This window comes from Myotis myotis, unplaced genomic scaffold, assembly GCF_014108235.1.
Source record: "Myotis myotis isolate mMyoMyo1 unplaced genomic scaffold, mMyoMyo1.p scaffold_m19_p_2, whole genome shotgun sequence".
Classification (NCBI taxonomy): domain Eukaryota; kingdom Metazoa; phylum Chordata; class Mammalia; order Chiroptera; family Vespertilionidae; genus Myotis; species Myotis myotis.
In genome coordinates this window covers 55,938,791-55,958,575 of record NW_023416324.1, presented here as the reverse complement: position 1 = coordinate 55,958,575, position 19,785 = coordinate 55,938,791, and the positions used below count along the sequence as shown (strand labels likewise).

The window sequence follows — 19,785 nt, the reverse complement described above, 5'->3', positions numbered from 1 at the left end:
TTTCTGAGGATTGCTGCAGCTATTCGGGGTCTTTTTTTATTCCTGATGAATTTTTGGAACGTTTGTTCTAGATCTGTGAAATATGTCATTGGTAATTTAATGGGGATTGCATGGAATCTATAGATTGCTTTGGGTAGCATGGACATTTTGATGATGTTGATTCTACCAGTCCATGAACACGGTATGTTCTTCCATCTGCTTATGTCTTCCTCTGTCTCTTTTTTCAGTGTCCTGTAGTTTTTTGCATATAAGTCTTTTACCTCCTTAGTTAAGTTTATTCCTAGGTATCTTAATTTTTTTGGTGCGATGGTAAATGGGATTGTTTTTTTAGTCTCTCTTTCTGTAAGTTCACTATTGGTGTATAGAAATGCCTTAGATTTCTTGGTGTTAATTTTGTATCCTGCTACATTGCCGAATTCATTTATTAAGTCTAATAGTTTTTTGATGGATTCTTTAGGGTTTTTTATGTATAATATGTCATCTGCAAATAAGGACAGTTTTACTTCTTTTCCAATTTGGATGCCTTTTATTTCTTCTTCTTGTCTGATAGCAACGGCTAGTACTTCCAGTACTATGTTGAACAGGAGTGGTGAGAGGAGGCATCCCTGTCTTGTTCCTGTTCTTAGGGGGAATGGTGTTAGTTTTTGCCCATTGAGTATGATGTTGGCTGTGGATTTGCCATATATGGCTTTTATTATGTTGAGGTATGATCCTTCTATTCCTACCTTGCTGAGAGTTTTTATCAAGAAAGGGTGTTGAATTTTGTCAAATGCTTTTTCTGCATCAATTGATATGACTATGTGGTTTTTATCTCTCAATTTGTTTATGTGATGTATTATGTTTATTGATTTGTGGCTATTGTACCATCCTTGCATCCCTGGGATAAATCCTACTTGGTCATGGTGTATGATCTTTCTGATGTACTGCTGGATCCAATTTGCTAGGGTTTTGTTGAGGATTTTGGCATCTATGTTCATGAGGGATATTGGCCTGTAATTCTCTTTCATTGTGTTGTCTTTACCTGGTTTTGGTATTAGGGTGATGCTGGCTTCATAGAATGAGCTTGGAAGTGTTCCTTCCTCTTGAATTTTTTGTAGTAGTCTGAGGAGGATAGGTTTTTAGTTCTTCCTTGAATGTTTGGTAAAACTTCCCTGTGACGCCGTCTGGCCCCGGGCTTTTGTTTGCTGGAAGCTTTTTGATTACTGCTTCAGTTTCTTCCATAGTTATTGGCCTATTGAGATTTTTAGATTCTTTCTGATTGAGTTTTGGAATGTTGTATTTTTCTAGGAATATGTCCATTTCCTCCAGGTTGTCTAGTTTGTTGGAGTAGCGTTGTTCATAATATTTTCTAACAATCCTTTGTATTTCTGTGGGGTCTGTAGTTATTTTGCCTCTATCATTTCTGATTTTGTTTATTTGGGTCCTCTTCCTTTGTTTCTTGGTGAGCCTGGCTATAGGTTCATCAATCTTGTTTATCCTTTCAAAGAACCAGCTCTTGGTTTTGTTGATTTTTTTGTGTTGTTTTTTTTTTGGTCTCTATGTCATTTATGTCCACTCTGATCTTTATTATTTCCTTCCTTCTGTTTACACTGGGATTTTCTTGTTGCTCTCTTTCTAACTCTTTGAGTTGTAGGGTTAGGTCATTTATTCTCATTGTTTCTTGTTTCTTGCAGTAGGCTTGTAGAGCTATGAACTTCCCTTTCAAGACTGCTTTTGCTGTGTCCCATAGGTTTTGGATTGTTGTGTTTTCATTGTCGTTTGTTGCCATGATGTTTTTTATTTCTTCTTTGATCTCTCTGGTAACCCAGTCATTGTTTAATAGCATGCTATTTAGTCTCCATGTGTTTGATTTTTTTGGATTGTTTTTATTGTAGTTGATTTCCAGTTTTATGCCATTGTGATCTGAGAAGATGCTTAATATGATTTCAGTCTTCTTGAATTTGAAGAGACTTTGCCTGTGACCCAATATATGGTCTATCTTTGAAAATGACCCATGTGCACTTGAGAAGAATGTATATTTGGGGTGAAATGTTCTGAAGAGGTCAATTAATTCCACCTGATCTAGTGAGTCATTTAGGATTGATGTTTCTTTGCTGATTTTTTGTTTAGAGGATTTGTCCAATGGTGATAGTGGGGTGTTAAAGTCCCCTATTATGATTGTATTGCTGTCAATCTCTCTCTTGATTTCCTCCAGAAGATTTCTTATGTATTTGGGTGCTCCTATATTGGGTGTGTATATGTTTACCAGAGTTATTTCTTCTTGTTGGATTGCTCCCTTTAGTATTATGAAGTGGCCTTCCTTATCTCTTTTTATGTCCTTCACTTTGAGATCTAATTTGTCAGATATAAGTATTGCTACCCCGGCTTTTTTTCCGTTTCCTATCACCTGGAAAACCTTTTTCCATCCCTTCACCATCAGTCTGTGTGCGTCTTTTTTTCTGAGGTGGGTTTCCTGTAGACAGCAGATATATGGGTCATGTTTTCTTATCCACTCAGTTACCGTATGTCTTTTGATTGGGGCATTTAATCCATTTACATTTAAAGTTATTATTGATAGATAGTTGTTTGTTGCCATTTTTATTCTTTATCCCTGTGTTCCTTTTTTGTTTCCTATTTTTTCTTTTTACAGCAGACCCTTTAGCATTTCTTGCATTGCTGGTTTGGTGGTAATAAACTCCCGTAGTCCTTTTTTGTCTGTGAAGCTCCTGATTTCACCCTCAATTTTGATTCATAGCCTTGCTGGGTACAGTATACTTGGATTCAGACCCTTCCTTTGCATGACTTTGTATATTTCATTCCATTCCCTTCTTGCCTGATGTGTTTCTGTTGAGAAATAGTTGCTAGTCTGATGGGGGATCCTTTGTAGGTAACTTTCTGTCTCTCTTTGGCTGCTTTTAAGATTCTTACTTTGTCATTGGTGTTTGCCAGTTTAATTATAATGTGCCGTGGCGTTGGTCTTTTGGGGTTCATTTTGTTTGGGACTCTGTGAGCTTCTTGGATTTGTGTGAGTTTTTTCTTCCCTATATCAGGGAAGTTTTCTGTCATTATTTTTTCAAACAGGTTTTCTATTCCTTGCTCAGTTTCCTCTCCTTCTGGCACCCCTATTATGCGGATGTTGTTTTGTTTCATGGTGTCCCAGAGTTCTCTTAGGCTCTCCTCCTGCTTTTTTTTTTTTTTTTTTTTTTTTTCTCCTCCTGCTTTTTAATTTTTTTTTCTAGAAGCTGCTCTGCTTGGGTATTTTTTCCTACCTTGTCTTCTAGCTCACTGATGCGGTCCTCTGCTTCTTCTAGTCTACTGTTGATGCTTTCTATTGAGTTCTTTATAGCAGTGATGTCATTTTTCATTTCTTCTTGGTTTTTCTTCATTTCCTCTTGGTTCTTACACATATTGTTGAATTTGTCTTCCATTCTTTTCATCCACCTTATGACCATTTCTCTGAATTCTTTCTCTGACGGGTTGCTTGCCTCCATTTCGTTTACTTCCTTTTCTGGTGATGCCTGTTTTTCTTTCATATGCGGGCTGGTTCTTTGTCTCCCTGTGATCTCTCTTCTCCAGGTGTTTGGTCATGTAGTTCTCTCTCTTTCCGTGAGGAGAAGCAGGGCTCCTCTGAGTCCACGTAGTCGCGCTGCTTGAGATCCGGTGTTTCCGGGTTAGTAGCCGATCTCTGGATGCCGTGGATGCCCTTACTACTTTAATCTGTTGCACAGGGCACTTCTCGGAGAGACCCCCTCACCTGACTTGCGAGCATTCCCCTGTACTCAAGTCCCTGGATCTGGGTCGCCAGATGTAAATATGTCTCTTCTCCATGTCCAGCGTGGCTGGAGAGCGGTCTGGTTCTTGAGTAGGGGCAGCTGGGATTGAGAAAATGAAAGAAAGAAACAGACACAGAGATGGAAGAAAAAAGCTGGGGCTGGGTGGGACCACTGTCCTCTGACTGGGACAGAGATGGGGACAGGGACCTATCATTTCTTTTTTAATTACAAAGGAATTGTTCTTTTATAGCATTTAAAGTGCAATGGATCCATCTAAGCCAGTGGATCTCAACCTTCCTAATACCGCGACCCTTTAATACAGTTCCTCATGTTGTGGTGACCCCAATTTCATTGTTACAAATTGAACATAATTAAAGCATAGTGATTAATCACAAAAACAATATGTAATTATACATGTGTTTTCTGATGGTCTTAGGCAACTGTGGGCAAACTACGGCCCGCGGGCCGGATCCGGCCCGCTTGAAATGAATAAAACTATTGAAAAAAAAAACCGTACCCTTTTATGTAATGATGTTTACTTTGAATTTATATTAGTTCACACAAACACTCCATCCATGCTTTTGTTCCGGCCCTCCTGTCCAGTTTAAGAACCCATTGTGGCCCTCGAGTCAAAAAGTTTGCCCACCCTTGGTCTTAGGCCACCCCTGTGAAAGGGTCATTCGACCCCCAAAGGGGTCACGACTCACAGGTTGAGAACCGCTGATATAAGCAATAAATGTTATATTTTAAAAACAACAACAACAAAAGTGCAATTGATAGCTAAGAAATCATTTCTATTAGATTTTGGATGGTAGTGAGAGAGCCTCTCTCTCTTCTTGAATCTGTTTTGGGGGAGATAAGACACACACAAAAAGAAGTTCAGAAGACAGTTAAGAATTGTCTATAATAATTTGACTAAAGAAAAATCAATCTGATTATACAGTTATGCCCTTCAGTTATTTCAGACACAGAAATATGTCATTCTTTGATGCATTTATGTGAAAAGTATGCATCTTGATCATTTGTTTTTCGTTTTAACTTAGATCCTCCAGGTCCTATTGATAACACTAAAATTGCAGTCACTAAATGTGGCAGTGTGATGCTCAGGCAAGGTAAGTTCGACTACCATTTACTTGTTGGTAATTTGTTACTGTTAAGAACATAGAGTCACTAGCCTTCTATGCCACTTTTTAACCCAGCTTAATGATATAATTCATTCATGAAGTAGGACAAATAGTGGAAAAACTCCCAGTCTTTAATTTTTCTGAGGAAAGGTTTTACAGCTGTTGATAGGAGCTAGAAAAAAAGGATCTCCGACTTTTTAAGACAGACCATAAAGTTGCAGCTTATAACAATATGAGCTGGTAGTTTGAAGAGTCTGTTCCAAAAGTTATTGATATTCATGCTTTTGGGGCAGGTGTGTGTGTGTGTTAACATTTTGAAAGCTTTTGCAATATGAATTTGTAAATATTATTCTTTCACTGTACAATTAATTTTAGGAGCAGATTCTGGTCAAATTTCTGAAGAAACATGGAATTTTCTACAGTCTATATATGGTGGAGGTCCTGAAGTTATCCTACGACCTCCAGTTGTTCATGTTGATCCGGATATAATACAAGCAGAAGAAAAAATTGAAGTAGAAACTCGGTCTTTGTAATTTTGAGGATATAGAGTGTTCTAATGAGAAATCATTTTCACTTCCCCTGTCATATACATGCAGAAACATTCCTAAAAGCATGTTTATTTTCTTGATTTTTAATATATTATCTCTTAGTCATTTTTACTGGGCATTATGGAAAAAGTTGTTAAAATGTTTAATATACTACAGGTTGGTATGTTAAATGCTTTAACTTACCATAGTCTTTCAGTGTAATATTTTTGAAAAGAGAGGAATAATTATGATCATTTGGTAATCAGTAGATTATCTTTGATCTTTATACTACATGCAGATCCACAGTATCCTTTATAGTTTTGTAAATAATTTTGCTTTGAAAACTTTTTCATTACCCTAAACCATTATAACTCTGACCAATCTTTTCAGTTTTCCAAAAATCTTAATTTAATTGTGTAATTTTGACATGGCTTCGTATAATATAGAGCCTATTTTAAATTGAGAGTTGTAGTCAGAAAAAAGTTAATTTCCTAAAGCTCAGGAAACGTTAGGGTGTCACTTCTTTTGCACTGCAGCACATAAACTAGCATATTAATATTAAAAATGTCTTTTTGAATGTATCAAGGATTTATTTAGTTTGAGTGGAATTTGTCAGGAGATATCAGTAACTTATTGCCTCTTATACTGTAAAATATTAAAGTTCAATTCCTTTCTATAACCCTCGATAGAATTCATTATTATCAGTAAAAAGCTTAGTTTTTAGGGCACTTTATTTTGAGAGCATGAGTATGGAATGTGTCAGTTTATAAAGCTGAAGCCACTTGCAAAATGATTTTTTAAATGAAATGCATAAAGTCATTGATTAATACAGTATGCACTGCTATTTGCTTGATTATGTGATGTCAAAGGTTTAACTATATTCCAACTGCAGAAACAAACTGGATTACTTTAATATGGTGAATAGCATTCATGATGGCTTTGTTTTGGTTGGGGGCATCTGCCACAAACTAAAACTGTGCTGTTTAAATTAGTTCAATAAAAATGATTTTAAAATGGATAACTTGCATATTGAGATTATTTGATAGGCATTAATAGCGAAGGCTCTGAAGTGTTAATATTAATGTCTTTATATTATTTCTTAATCAGAAGTATGCAAAATAAGTCATTTATTGTAAAGTTCTGATGTTTAATGAAATGATGAACTTATTAGCCATTACGTCTATTTGAATTTTTTAAAATGTATATTGTCTTTAGTTTTCTTCTTTATAATTATACTATGATCCTCTTCAAGGACTGCATGATGTTATTGATCTGTCTCTGAATCACCAGTTTAGTGAAACTCCTGTCACTTAAGAGATAATCAAAAAAGTATTTTTAATAGTGCTTGCCCTTCACTGAATATTTATGACGTTTCAGCCATTACACCCTATGATTTAGGTAAAGTGGCTTACCCTAAGTCATACAGCAAAGAAAGGCAGATGTGAGACTCCAGCTCAAGTCAGTGTAAGTTCATCAGCGCTCTTATGTACCATGATATATTATCTTTCCAATGAATTCTTTTGAAAACAGGTTATAGTATTAGTCATATTCATTAATAGAATTTGTCATTGGGATATATAATATGATTAAGAATACTGGTCTCTAAGAGCTTATATAATTTTACTAGAGGCCCAGTGCATGAAATTCAGGCACTGGTAGGGTCCCTGGCGGCTGCCGGCTGGGTACTCCTTCCCTTCCCCTGGCCGCCTGCTCCACACTGCTGCCGCTGGTTGCCACCTGCAGGGGCTAATCACCCCACCGCCACCCAGCTCCTAGGTGCTGAGAGAGCCTGGCGGCAGCCCCACACCCCCACTGCTGCCACTGGTCACTGCCTCGGGGGACCCATTCGCCCCACTGATCACGTTGCCACCCCCCATCACCACCGCCCAGCTCCCAGCAGGGCAGTGGCCCTACCCACACTGCTGCTGCTGGTCGCCCTGTGATCAGATCGGCAGGGCATTGGGCCCCCACCTGGCTCCCTCAGCACCTGGGAGCCTGGCGGCAGCGGGGCAATCAAATCGGTGGAGCGATCAGCCCCTCCCGGTGACCAGTGGGTTGCATCTGCCTTGGCCTGGTGCCGCCCACTCACTTGCTCCGCCATCTCACCCTGGTCCTGCTCTCACCAGGGCCTGCAGCATCTCCACTGCTGCCTGCTGCCAGCATCATGTTGCCAATGCCCGCCATGTTCTACGCCGCCCCCCTGGTGGTCAGTGCCCATCATAGCAAGCGGTTGAACTGGCAGAACTCCCAGTCAAGGGGACAGTTTGCATATTAGGCTTTTATTATATAGGATTTTACACTTTAATCCTCAAAATACATTAACTATATAGTAAGAAAAATGGTAGCAGTCCCAGACTCTCAGCTAAAGGTTGGTGTATATATTGACAGGTGCGGAATAAAAGAAAAGATTTATCTAAGGATGATTTTCTTGGGAATACTTAACACATTGTATGTGGGAAACGTATTTATACGTTTTACGTTGACTGGTAGTAGAGCGCGGGACACATATTAATACGTTTTTTATAGACTAGCGGTAGAATGTGGGTAACGTATAAATACGTTTATTTTTATACTTTTTTATTGCTCTAAAGGGATGCTAACATGCAGATATATGAATTCTAAAGTACAAAATTTGGGTCTCTAACACATACAATGGTGAATTATGTGTGTACTTCCAGGTATAATGGTAATCAATCTATTCAACTGCAAAAATGGCCCATGCCACCTGTTAGCGCGCAGTAAAAACTACCTGCAAACAATGTGTTAAGCTGAGAAATAGGAACATTGCTGTCAAGATAGTAAGAGCTTACATGTGTTGAGTACATAGATTTATAAAATGAAAGTGATTAGTTTTTGGATACTGAAGTCAGTTTGCTTATATAGTTGATCCTTGAGCAACATTGTTTTGAACTGTGTGGGTCCACTTATACGTGGATTTTTTTCAGTAGATACTGTGAATGTATTTTCCTTATGATTTTTAAGTAATGTTTTCTCTAGTTTATTTTATTGTAAGAATACAGTATATATTACCATATACAAAGTATGTCAATTCCTTCGTGTTAGGTCTGGTCAAATAATTGAAGCAACACCCTTCCCCTGGGAACGGACCTTTAGACCACTTCACAATCAACATTCCCTTTTGCTTAGATCACATTCCACTTGCTGAGACCACATTCCACTTGCTAAGACCATTCTCTTTCCCCTTCAGAGCCACCCAGAAAAAGCCCACCTAGAATTATTTAAAATCTCTGACTCCCTGTCCCTAGGTGCTGGTGCCATTTTGGGGCTCGCTCCATCTGGTATCCAGATCACCTAATCTCTATATATAAAAGGCTAAGTGACCAACTGTCCGTCCATCTGACTGGCCAGTACATATGACGTGCACTGGCAATCCTAAATAATAAAAGCCTAACATGCAAATCGACCCAACGGTGGAACACCGGCAGAATGACTGGTCGCTATGACGCGCACTGACCACCAAGGGAAGACTCTCAATGCAGGAGCTGCCCCCAGCCTGCAGGCCCCAGGCCAGCCAAGGCAGGTGCCAGCGCCCCCCCACCCCCACCCCGCGCGATGGCCCTGCAGAGGGAGGCGACTGGCGGCAGGGGGCGGGGCTGGCGAGCGGGCGGTGCCAGGCTGTCCAAGGTGGGTGCCAGCGGGGACCCCCCAATTGCCCTCTGGTTGCCCCACAGATTGGCCCTAATTGCTGGCCAGGCCTAGGGACCCTACCCATGCACATATATTATGCACCGGGTGTCTAGTCTATATATATAAAAGGCTAAGTGACCCACTGTATGTCCATCCAACCATCTGTCTGACCGGCCGGTACCAGTACATATGATGCACACTGGCAATTTAAAAATAAACGACTCGAGAATGCACGATACATATAAAGCTCTCACGGGTCCCAATCGCGTGCATGTGTTTCGATCTGTCATTGTCATTCATGAATTTGGTTGACACTTATATTATAGAGAAAGGGTGAATATATTCCCCTTCTAGTTAATTCCTTCTAGTTAATTTTCCTTTCAATATGCATGAATCCGTGTACCAGGCCACTAATTAATTCATAATTCTTTACCTCTTTTGGCCTCGTGCATTCCTCCTTCAGTGACCCTAACACTTGGGTTAGCATACTGCCATGTCAGCTTTTCCAAACCTTGCTCTTAACCTGACTGCAGTAGATAACCTTACCCCTCTCTTGCTAAGATTGAGGAGGTATAAGCTCCTTTGTCTTCCTTTTGTTGCCACCTCTTAATATTTGGTAACTTTTTTCTTTCTAGATTAGAGAAAGAAGCCCTTCTCTTTGTCTCTAATTTCCTCTCTTCCCCCATTAATTTATTCATTCAGTGTACTTTTCATGCCCTCTCACTTCCCTCTGTACATTTTTTTTTTTACAAGCAAAAGTTTATTCAGAAATTACAGAGGCAGAGGAAGTGAGCCAGATGGACCATGTGGGCTCTGGAGACAAGTTACAGAGGCAAAAGAAGGGCCCTTATAGCTTAGGAAAAAGGAAGGCATAGGTGTGGTCCAGAGAGAAAGAGCTCTTTCTGGGGAAAGGTGCAGGTGTGCTGTGTGCTCCAGAGAGAGAGTGTGCGCCTCTACATTTTGAAATCAAGTGCTCACACCATACATCTCAAACTTTCCGTCTTCAATAGCACCTTCCCCTGCCTTTAAATGTGCTAAATCTAAACCCTCCCTTCCTGGAAAGGAGGAGCTGAGGGAAAGGAACATTACCTAGACTAATCTGCCACACCTGTTTATTGACTTCTTTTATTGACAAACTTCTTATTTGATTGGTCTACAACTACTTGCTTCCACTTCGGTATTTACCTTCTTTCCTTTTCAAATCCACTATCTGGTTTCTATTGCCACCCTGCCAAAAAAATTTATATGGCTTATTAGCACACATTACTATTTTCATGACAAACTTTGGAATATTATGTGCACGAAATTTGTGCACAGGTAGGGTCCCTAGCAGCTGCTGGCTGGGGCCTCCCTTCCCTGGCTGCCAGCTGCTGGTCGCAGCCTTCCTTCGTCTTGCACCGCCCCCTAGTAGTCAGCGCACGTCATAGTGAGCAGTCGAACTCCGGGTTGGTCAAACTCCAGAGGGAACACTTTGCATATTTGGCTTTTATATATATAAGTTATATCAGAAAGAGGCAATTTCCTTGGGTTTTAAAACTACTCCCCTAACTCTTAAAGGAAAGTGATTAGTTTGAATATACTTGTTACCATTTTGAAGGACTGTGGTGAGGGGATTAGAAACTATTTCTCCAGGGGGAACTAGGTTATTGTTCAGAACTGTTGTAATAACACAACCACTGCTATTCACTACTTATGTTGAGTTTTTCTCTTTTTGTTAGGTGTTTTTAAGATTTTTTTAAAATTGAATTTTAGAGAGAGAGGAAGGGGGGAGAGGGAGAGAGAGAGATATCGATATGATAGCATAACATCCATCAGCTGCCTATTGCACACCCCCAACTGGGGATCAAACCTGCAACCTGAGCATTTCCCCTGACTAGAAATCAAACCCAAATCAGCAACCTTTTGGTGCATGTAATGACACCAACCAAGCCATACTGGCCAGGGCTAATGTTAAGTTCTTAGCAACTGTCAGGCACTAGCCTAAACATGTTTACAGATTAATGTGTAAATACATTAAGTGTCAGAAGTCAGATCTAGATGTGTCTAATTCCAAAGCCCATGTTTCTCAGTGATAAGTGTATCCTGAGTCTTCCCTTCTAAACTGGCATGGTGCTGCATTTTATCAACTCCCCCACCCCTGACCATGCCCCCCTCCCTGCATATCTGCCTACTGTCTTCTCTCTCTCTCTCTTTTTTAATATTTTACTGATTTTTTTTACAGAGAGGAAGGGAAAGGGATAGAGAGTTAGAAACATCGATCAGCTGCCTCCTGCACACTCCCTACTGGGGATGTGCCTGCAACCGGGGTACATGCCCTTGACTGGAATCGAACCTGGGACCTCTGAGTCCGCAGGCAGACGCTCTCTCTATTTAGCCAAACCATTTAGGGCTGTGTGTTCTCTTCTTACCTCTTATTCTGGATGTTAAATGATAAATCCCAACACTACTTTTTTTTTCTTAACATATTTATCAGAGAGGAAAGGAGAGGGAGAGAGAAACATGAGAATCACCGATCGGTTGCCTCCCACACAACCTACACTAGGTATTGAGCCCACAACCCAGGCATGTGCCCTGACTGAGAACCTAACTATGACCTCCTGGTTCACAGGTCGATGCTCAACCACTGAGTCATGCTGGCCGGGCCTTTCACTCTACATTTGTAAATACAGGGGTGAGCAAAGTAGATTACAGTCGTGATACAAATAAATACAGTCAAACCTCGGTTCTCAAATGTGTCTCATCTCAACCAAGTTGTTCTCGACTGAGTTGTTCACAGAAAAATTAAGTCTTGGTTTTCAACCAAAACTTCAATTTTCAACCTGACAACCCTTTCATGCTGATACCTCACCAACGCAAAAAAGGGTCTCTTAGGCAACAAAGAAAGGAGAGAATGCTTTTGTTGCTGGTAAAATCGAGGATTAGCACAATTTTAAAACTGAAGAGGCCATGGAGTGCTAATATTGCTAAGGGTGTGGAAGTGCTTACAAAACAACAATCACAGGCAATTGAATATGTAGAAAAACTTAATTGGATAAATCAGTGGTTCTCAACCTTGGCTGCCCATTAGAATCACCTGGGAATCTTTTTTTTTTTTTTTTTAAATATATTTTATTGATTTTTTACAGAGAGGAAGGGAGAGAGATAGAGAGTCAGAAACATCGATGAGAGAGAAACATCGATCAGCTGCCTCCTGCACATCTCCCACTGGGGATATGCCCGCAACCCAGGTACACGCCCCTGACCGGAATCGAACCCGGGACCCCTCAGTCCGCAGGCCGACGCTCTATCCACTGAGCCAAACCGGTTTCGGCGGGAATCTTTTTAAGATCCTGGTTTCTGGGCCTCATCCTCCAGAAATTCTGTTTCTTTGTTACTAATGTTGTGGCCCCACTCCATAACAAAGAAAGAGAATTTCCGGAGGATGAGGCCCAGAAGTCAGGATTTTAAAAAGATTCCCAAGTGATTCTAATGTGCAGCCATGGTTGAGAACCACTGGGATAAATGAAAAGCAGTTATAGCATTTCTGAGGCAGTGATACATGAAAAATTCGTATAAGGCTAGTAGGGGGTGGTTTGATAAATTTAAGAAAAGTATTTATAAATTAAACAGTACGTTAAACATAAATTGTATATAAGAAAGGTTAAAACGGAATTATTGGGGATCTGGAATGGATTAATTCAATTTACATTATTTCTTTTGGGGAAAATATGATTAGGTTTTTTTAACAAATTGCTTCCCAAACAGCCTTCCAGAATGAATTAAGTTTGAGAAACAAGGTTCCACTGTAATAATAAATAATAAGAGAATAAACTCTGTATTTCATGTATTCACAACTGTAAATCTGCTTTTGCCCTCCCCTGTATATAGTCTCAATTAGGGAGCTCCTTCACTGCCTTTCTTTCAACTGTCACTTCTTTTAAAATGATTCTCAAGGATATTTCACTACCCATAAGGTCTCTTCCAAACTCTAGTCTCAAATTTCTAACTCTGCTGAATATATCTAGTCACAACCCTTTGAAAAGCAATATAGTCATGAGGAGTATGGACTCCAGAACCAGTATATCAGTTACTTTTGCTATAATAATACCACGTAACAACTGAAAAACCCCCCTCACGGGTATACAAGGGCATTTATTTTACAAGTCTGTGGAGTTTTGCTATTCAGGCCATAGCTGATCTCCTGGACTTATATGCAAACAGTTATGGGTTAGCTAGGCAGGTCTTCTGACTTTGGCTGGGCTCACCCTTTTTGTCTTGGGTTGAGCTGATCTAGGCTAACTTCTTCTGAGATGACTGGAGCAAATCAACTGTTTCTTGTGTGCTGGGGTCCAGCCCCAGCAGGTCCAGGGGTTCCCAAAGGTGTGGACGGAGTCGGCGAAGAAGGAATGACACGGAGGCAGCGTTCAGGTGATCATCATAGCTAGGTTCTGTGTTTTATTGTCTTGTTACATCTGTATTTATACCAGTTGATTTTAATCTTATCAATTTCTATTCCAAAGGTTAGGGCGCTTATCTCCATTCCAGGGAGTAAAGATTATGTAGCTTAAGCATGATTGTTCTTAGTTAAAATGATTAACTACCTGCCTGACACTTAGTTAAGGGGTTTTATTCCCTCCCTAACTTCAGGGGAAAATCCCTACCTGGGGAAACAACCTTTCTTGGAGAGGTGACCTTGGTTAAAACACATAGCGCCAAGAAGGGGAGCAAACATATTAAGAACAGTATGCCATATATGCCAGGTCCCTTGAAACATGCTGTGCAGATGTTTCTTCCCTGCAGCGACTGTGTCAAGCAGCAAGGATGGACCGGCTTCCGGCACTTGTGTTCTTCAGCAGGCTAATCCAGGCATGTTCTCTTGGTCATGGAAGAGGAGCAAGTTGTTTTCACATCTGCATGTGTTGTTGTATCTGCTAATTTTCACTGGCCAAAGCAAGTTACATAAGGTGGAACTCAGAAAGGGGGGAGGGGGCCTTTAGATTCCACTTTTTAAAAGAAAGGTTTTTATTGATTTTATAGAAAGAGGAAGGGAGAGGATGAGAGGGATAGGAACATCAGTGAGAGAAAATTATCCATTGGCTTCCTCCTGCATGCCCCCTACTGGGAATCGAGCAAGCAATCCAGGCATGTGCCCCGATGGGGAATCGAGGTGACCTCTTGGTGCATGGGAGAACCCTCAACCAACTGAGCCACACTAGGCTGGGTTAGATTCTACTTATAATGAGAAGAGTGCAAGTCATATGGCAGAAATTGTGGCTACAAAGATGTGAACAATTAAGGCCATTAATGCAATCAATCTACTACAGTTAAATTGCTTACATTTGAATACTGGCTCTGCCACTCACTATCTGTGTGACCTTGGCAAGTTCTCTGACCTCAGTTTCTTCATCTGCATAATGAGCCCCTCCTTGAATTGTTCTGAAACCAAATACTTTAAAGATACAAAGTACATAATAAATGTACAGTATTGCTATTCCCCAATTTTTGGTGCAGATAATGTGCCCGGCCAGATGCATAGTCCTACAGTGCTTTGCATGTCACCAATGGATACCAGGATATCAGTCCCTCCCCCTATATGGCTTAAAGTGCTAAGTAGATCATGACTTCAATAATTCATGTCTGAAAAATTATGTTTGGCAAAATTATGGAGGCATAGTTACTTATGAGAGCAACTACACAGGTATAGGTTTATCAGATGAGCCCTTTTGGGTTTAAGTTCCTTCAGTTCTCTGTCTCTCACCATGGTGAACTTCTGCTACAGAACCTATGGACATTGAAGTGAGATTGTCCATGAGTATGGGAGCAGGTGCAGTTATCTAACTGTAAAGTCATGATGCTACTGAGGACTATATTTTGTAGCATACCAAAGCACCTCCCAACTTACTGGTAGCCCTGGTCAATGTGTCTCTGTGCCTATCAATGTTTACCTCCCTCTCCCTTCCTCTCTCTCCAAAATCAGTAAAATTTTTTAAAAACTTATTGGTTTAAAACAATTTATTTTCATAATTTTGTGGGTTGTCTGGATGGTTCTTCTGCTTCATGTTGTGTTGTCAAGAGTCACTCATGAGGTTGCACTGAACTGGCCCTTAGGCTGTGCTGGAATGTCCAGGAAGTTTTTTTAACTTAACTGGCTTGGTGCTGACTATTGGCTGAGGCACTACATATATCGCCATCCATGACTCTCTCTCTACAAGGTCTCATCCTTCAGGGCCTCTCCCAGTTCCTTCTCTCTCTAGGATAGCCTGACCTTCCTTACTGTATGCAGCTGGGTTCCAAAAGGTTGAAAGAAAGTGCTGCAGGCTTTTAAAGTGTTAGGACTGAAACTGGTACAGTGTCATTTCTGCCTTCTTTTATTGGGAGGGAACTACACGAGGGCTGGAATACGAGAAGGAATAGTTCACTGGGAGACACCTATATAACCAACTACCACATTTAAGTAGCCTGGGAAAGCACACGGAAGGAAGCAGGAGAGTGCCACACAGTATCTGGTTGCCCTACTTTTAATGACCCAAAGATTGATTAATGGGTTCAGATGGTGAGGGCCTAATTCTTCCATTATAAAGTTACTGATTTTTTCAACTAATAGTTTTATCTACTGATGATTATTGCCTAAATCAATTATTTCATTACAGGTTGCAAAATGGTGATTTTCTAATTCTAGCATTCATTTTGAGGGACTTTTTCAAAATGTTCTTTACCCTGTAAAACAGGGGTGGGGAATGCCTATGGGCTGTATATGGCTGCGAAATAATTTGGTCTGGCCTTGCCAAGGCATTAGAGGTGAGTTAATTAAATGTTTGACCAAATATAGCAGGCTAATTTTTAAGTTGATAATTTTGTATGGCCTGTAAATGATGTTCTAAATATCCAAATGGCCCTTGGCAGAAAAAAGGTTCCCCACCCCTGCTGTGAATGAATTGTGGAAAAAGAGGAAAATGGTTTTGGACTTGTGATGTGGTAAATGTTGAAACCAGTACTAACTTGATGCCCCTGAGGTTGGTTGAGATCAGTGAGAGACTGTATCAACTAAATGAATGGAGTATCATGAAAGAATGGAGGATCATCTGAAGAACGTATAATTTATTCATCATTTTAAATGTTTGTAAATCTTTTCTTGTACTAAATTAGGCTTATAAGAGAGTTTCTTACCTGGGCTATGCTTTCCACCTCTTCCAAGCTTAGAGAACTTCCTTGAGTCTAGAATGCAAGATATAATAAAGTCCCATAAAATTGTCAGACCTACTATAAGGACGCTGTTGAGGACACTGTTCATTATATTCATCATCTCATTTTGAGAAACCATTGGGAAAATGTATGTGGTTTTAGCACTAGGAATAGTAATGCCTCCTCTGAGCAACTGGTTTGTTATCCCAAGTATACTCAGCCTGTCATAACCGATCTTGTTTTTCCTTGTTACATCTGCCAGAAAACTTTAAGCAAGTGTTCAGGACCTTAGAACATATATTATTGCGCATTATTTTTCTTGCTTCTATTTTCCTTTTGCCTGAATTTTCCCATTTTAATTATTTTAAATTTCATTTACCCTATTATACTATTTTTTTCCCCTAAGCCACATAAGTATTTTAGAAATAAACAAGGTATAATTTTTAAAATATGCCAAATATATTGACCTTTTCAGTAGTGTACAACGTCTTCCCCACCAGATAGTAAGCTCCAAAAGGATTTGTCTTGTTCACCCCAATGCTTAACATGGTGTGTGGCACAAAATAGGTATCTGGTAAGTTTGTCCAATAAATTAATGTTGATGACTTCCTCTTTCAAGTTTTCTCATCCCTGGTTTTTGTGAGTACAATTCTATCCCAGTTTTTCTTTTACTATTGTAGCCTCTTGTTTCTCTATCGTTGTCGCTTTTTTCCTTGCCTCCAAATTTCAGTGTCTCAGGGTTTTTTTCATTTTCAGCTCTTTTCACTCTGTGCATCCCTGGATAACCTAATCTAAACCCACGTTCCAATTATTACTTGTATGTTAAAAACTCACAAAACTGCACCTCCAGCTTAGCCCTAGAGCCTGCATCCCAGACATATATATTCAAATGAGTCCTGGGCTTCATTTGGATGTATGAATTAACTTCTTACAGCATAGCCTACCAGTGTTCGGCAAACTCATTAGTTAACAGAGCCAAATATCAACAGTACTTCTTCAAAATAGACTTGCCCAGGCTGAAAACCGACTTCTGCGCATGGGCCACGAAGTTTCAATCACACTGTACGTGCGCCCGCATGTGGTATTTTGTGGAAGAGCCACACTCAAGGGGCCAAAAAGCCGCATGTGGCTCGAGAGCTGCAGTTTGCCCACCACGGGCCTAACCAAACTCACTTTTCCCCCCTAAATCTGCTCCGACTTTAGTATTTCCTGTGGTCACCTCCATCTCCTGGGACTCCTAGACTCCAGGAATCCTAGACTCTTTTAATTTATCCACAAATTCAATCAGCTACCTTGATTGATTTAGAGATTCAAGCCCCAAAATATTTGGACACATATTTAGACACAAGGACATTCGGCAAACCAATCATTCATAATAGCATGAAAGTGGACTAGCCCAAATAGAAAAATGGATAAGTAAAGATACATAAGTATCTCTTGGAGTTTTTAAAAACTAATGACATGGAAAATATCTTAGGAGAGAAATAGTATACATTGTTTCATCAGATTTTATATATTGATAGAAAAAGTGGGGGCTTCTTTCTGATAGTTGTATTGTTAGTGTTAGTAACTTATTAGTAAATTAGTAATAAGTTCCATCATCATAGGGGCTTTGCATCAACTCCTCTGCCTGCAGAATGTTTTTTCTTTAAGTTTTATTTATTGATTGATTGATTTTAGAGATAGGGAGTGGGGAGAGAGTGAAAGGAGAAACATCAATTTATTGTTCCACTTTTTTATGCATTCTTAATTGCTTCTTGCATGTGCCCTGACCAGGAATCAAACCCACAAACTTGGCGTATCACAATGCAACTGAGCTACTTGGCCAGGGCTGTCTGTGGAATGTTTTTCCCACCCTTTGCCTAAATATTATCTCCTCAGGAAGGCCTCCCTTTTCCTTCCATCTAGAAACCTTAGACATGTACCTTTGAACATAATGGACATATTCTCATAGTAACTTGTACTTTTCATTCATGGTACTTATCAGTTTGAATCTATGTATCTGTGTTATTTCTTGAATGTCAGTCAGCCTCCCTCCCTATACTACAGGCTCTGTAAGTTTAGGGCTATGCTTGCTTTCTTTGTTCACTACTATATCTCCAGCACCTACTATAGTTTCTGGCATTATTTTTTGAAAAAATAAATGAATGAACCACATCAGTGGTTTTCTAAACATGTTTTGAGGCAGTGCCTTATGTGCCATGGAAAGAACTGATGGAAATATCAGCAGTTGCCCAATTCCACGTCATTTTTTATTTGGGTTACTTACTGGATTCTGGTATAAGATTGCGTCTGTAAACAGAATACCAGTGCTTCAGAAAATATCATACAAACCCCGGAATTTGATGATTTTAAGTCTCTTCCATCTTCAATATTCTGTGAACCTAGACGAAAATAAGAAAGGCCACATAGGGATATATTATACGTTGAGACTGGCCTTCGCTAGATTGGCAGTGGTTCATTTTGCCAAGAACAAGGAAGCTCCTCTTTCCCTCTCTTAGATAACTGAAGATCTCGGGGTCTCTTATCCCCTTCTATTCATTAGGGACCTATGCCCAGGCCTATAGTTTTATCTCCTTGACTACCTTCTTTACCATCAATGTACTGGTCTTTTCCCCTCACCCCTTTAGGGCTTGCTGCAAAGACCCTAGGCTCAGTCACTTGGGGTACTTGTAGTCCTCTCTCATCTTCCCACACACTCTCATTCCCTCAGCTGAGAATGGTCTTTTTTCTCTGCTTTTCAAAGTTATGCTGCAACTCAAATGTCAACCCTTATAAAAAGCCTTTCCCAAGCCTTCCTGTTCCCATCATACTTATTTATACTTCTCTATATAGAACTTTCTGCAGTTCAGACTTACACAAATATCTTAACCTCTCTAAGGCTATTTTCTCATCAGAAAAATGTGAATAATGTCACAGATTAGGTTCCCCAGAAAGCAGACTTGATTAGTGTGCAGATTTATTAGGAAAGGCTCTTGGGGTCATCACTGGTGAGGAAGGGAAGAATCGGGCAGAGGGAGAAGTTGAGCTGCGGTGCAGTCTTAATGGTATACTTCAGCTGTTACAGGTTGTTCTGGAGACGGGATGATCCATAAGAATTGTCTCAAGTTGGGATGAGGAGGCTGGGTCTTCCAACAATCCTGAGATAGATACTATTTGTAGCCCTGAGTTGATTAGTCATTGGATGTGGCCCCGTTGGGAGAGGGTGACTATGCAATACCAGAAGGGGGCTGACAGCTGATGGCTGTGGGCAACACTCTTGGCTGCTGGGGGGTAACAAGCCCTTCATTCCTGAAGGGGATCTAAGAAGTACATTTCAGTGCCCACCACTAATGGTATCTATCTCGGGACTGTTGCAAGTCTAAAATATGATCTATACCAGCCGTGGGCAAACTACAGCCCGCGGGCTGGATCCGGCCCGTTTGAAATGAATAAAACTAAAAAAAAAAAAGACCGTACCCTTTTATGTAATGATGTTTACTTTGAATTTATATTAGTTCACACAAACACTCCATCTATGCTTTTGTTCCAGCCCTCCAGTCCAGTTTAAGAACCCATTGTGGCCCTTGAGTC

At 40.2% G+C, this 19,785-nt stretch overlaps 1 protein-coding gene across 4 annotated transcripts in view; it reads left to right on the top strand.

Annotated features, from left to right (window-relative positions):
* USP33 (ubiquitin specific peptidase 33) overlaps positions 1-6,421 on the top strand; it is a 75,448-nt gene extending 69,027 nt beyond the window's left edge. For 3 of the 4 annotated variants that reach the window (XM_036349304.1, XM_036349303.1, XM_036349305.1), the window contains 2 exons: positions 4,796-4,864; positions 5,252-6,421. In XM_036349304.1, coding sequence (XP_036205197.1) covers positions 4,796-4,864; positions 5,252-5,409 — 227 coding nt within the window. In that variant the 3' untranslated portion in view covers positions 5,410-6,421. The remainder of the gene's footprint in view (positions 1-4,795; positions 4,865-5,251) is intronic. The other variant, XR_004974022.1, reaches the window with a different exon arrangement.
* Positions 6,422-19,785: the final 13,364 nt, after the last annotated feature.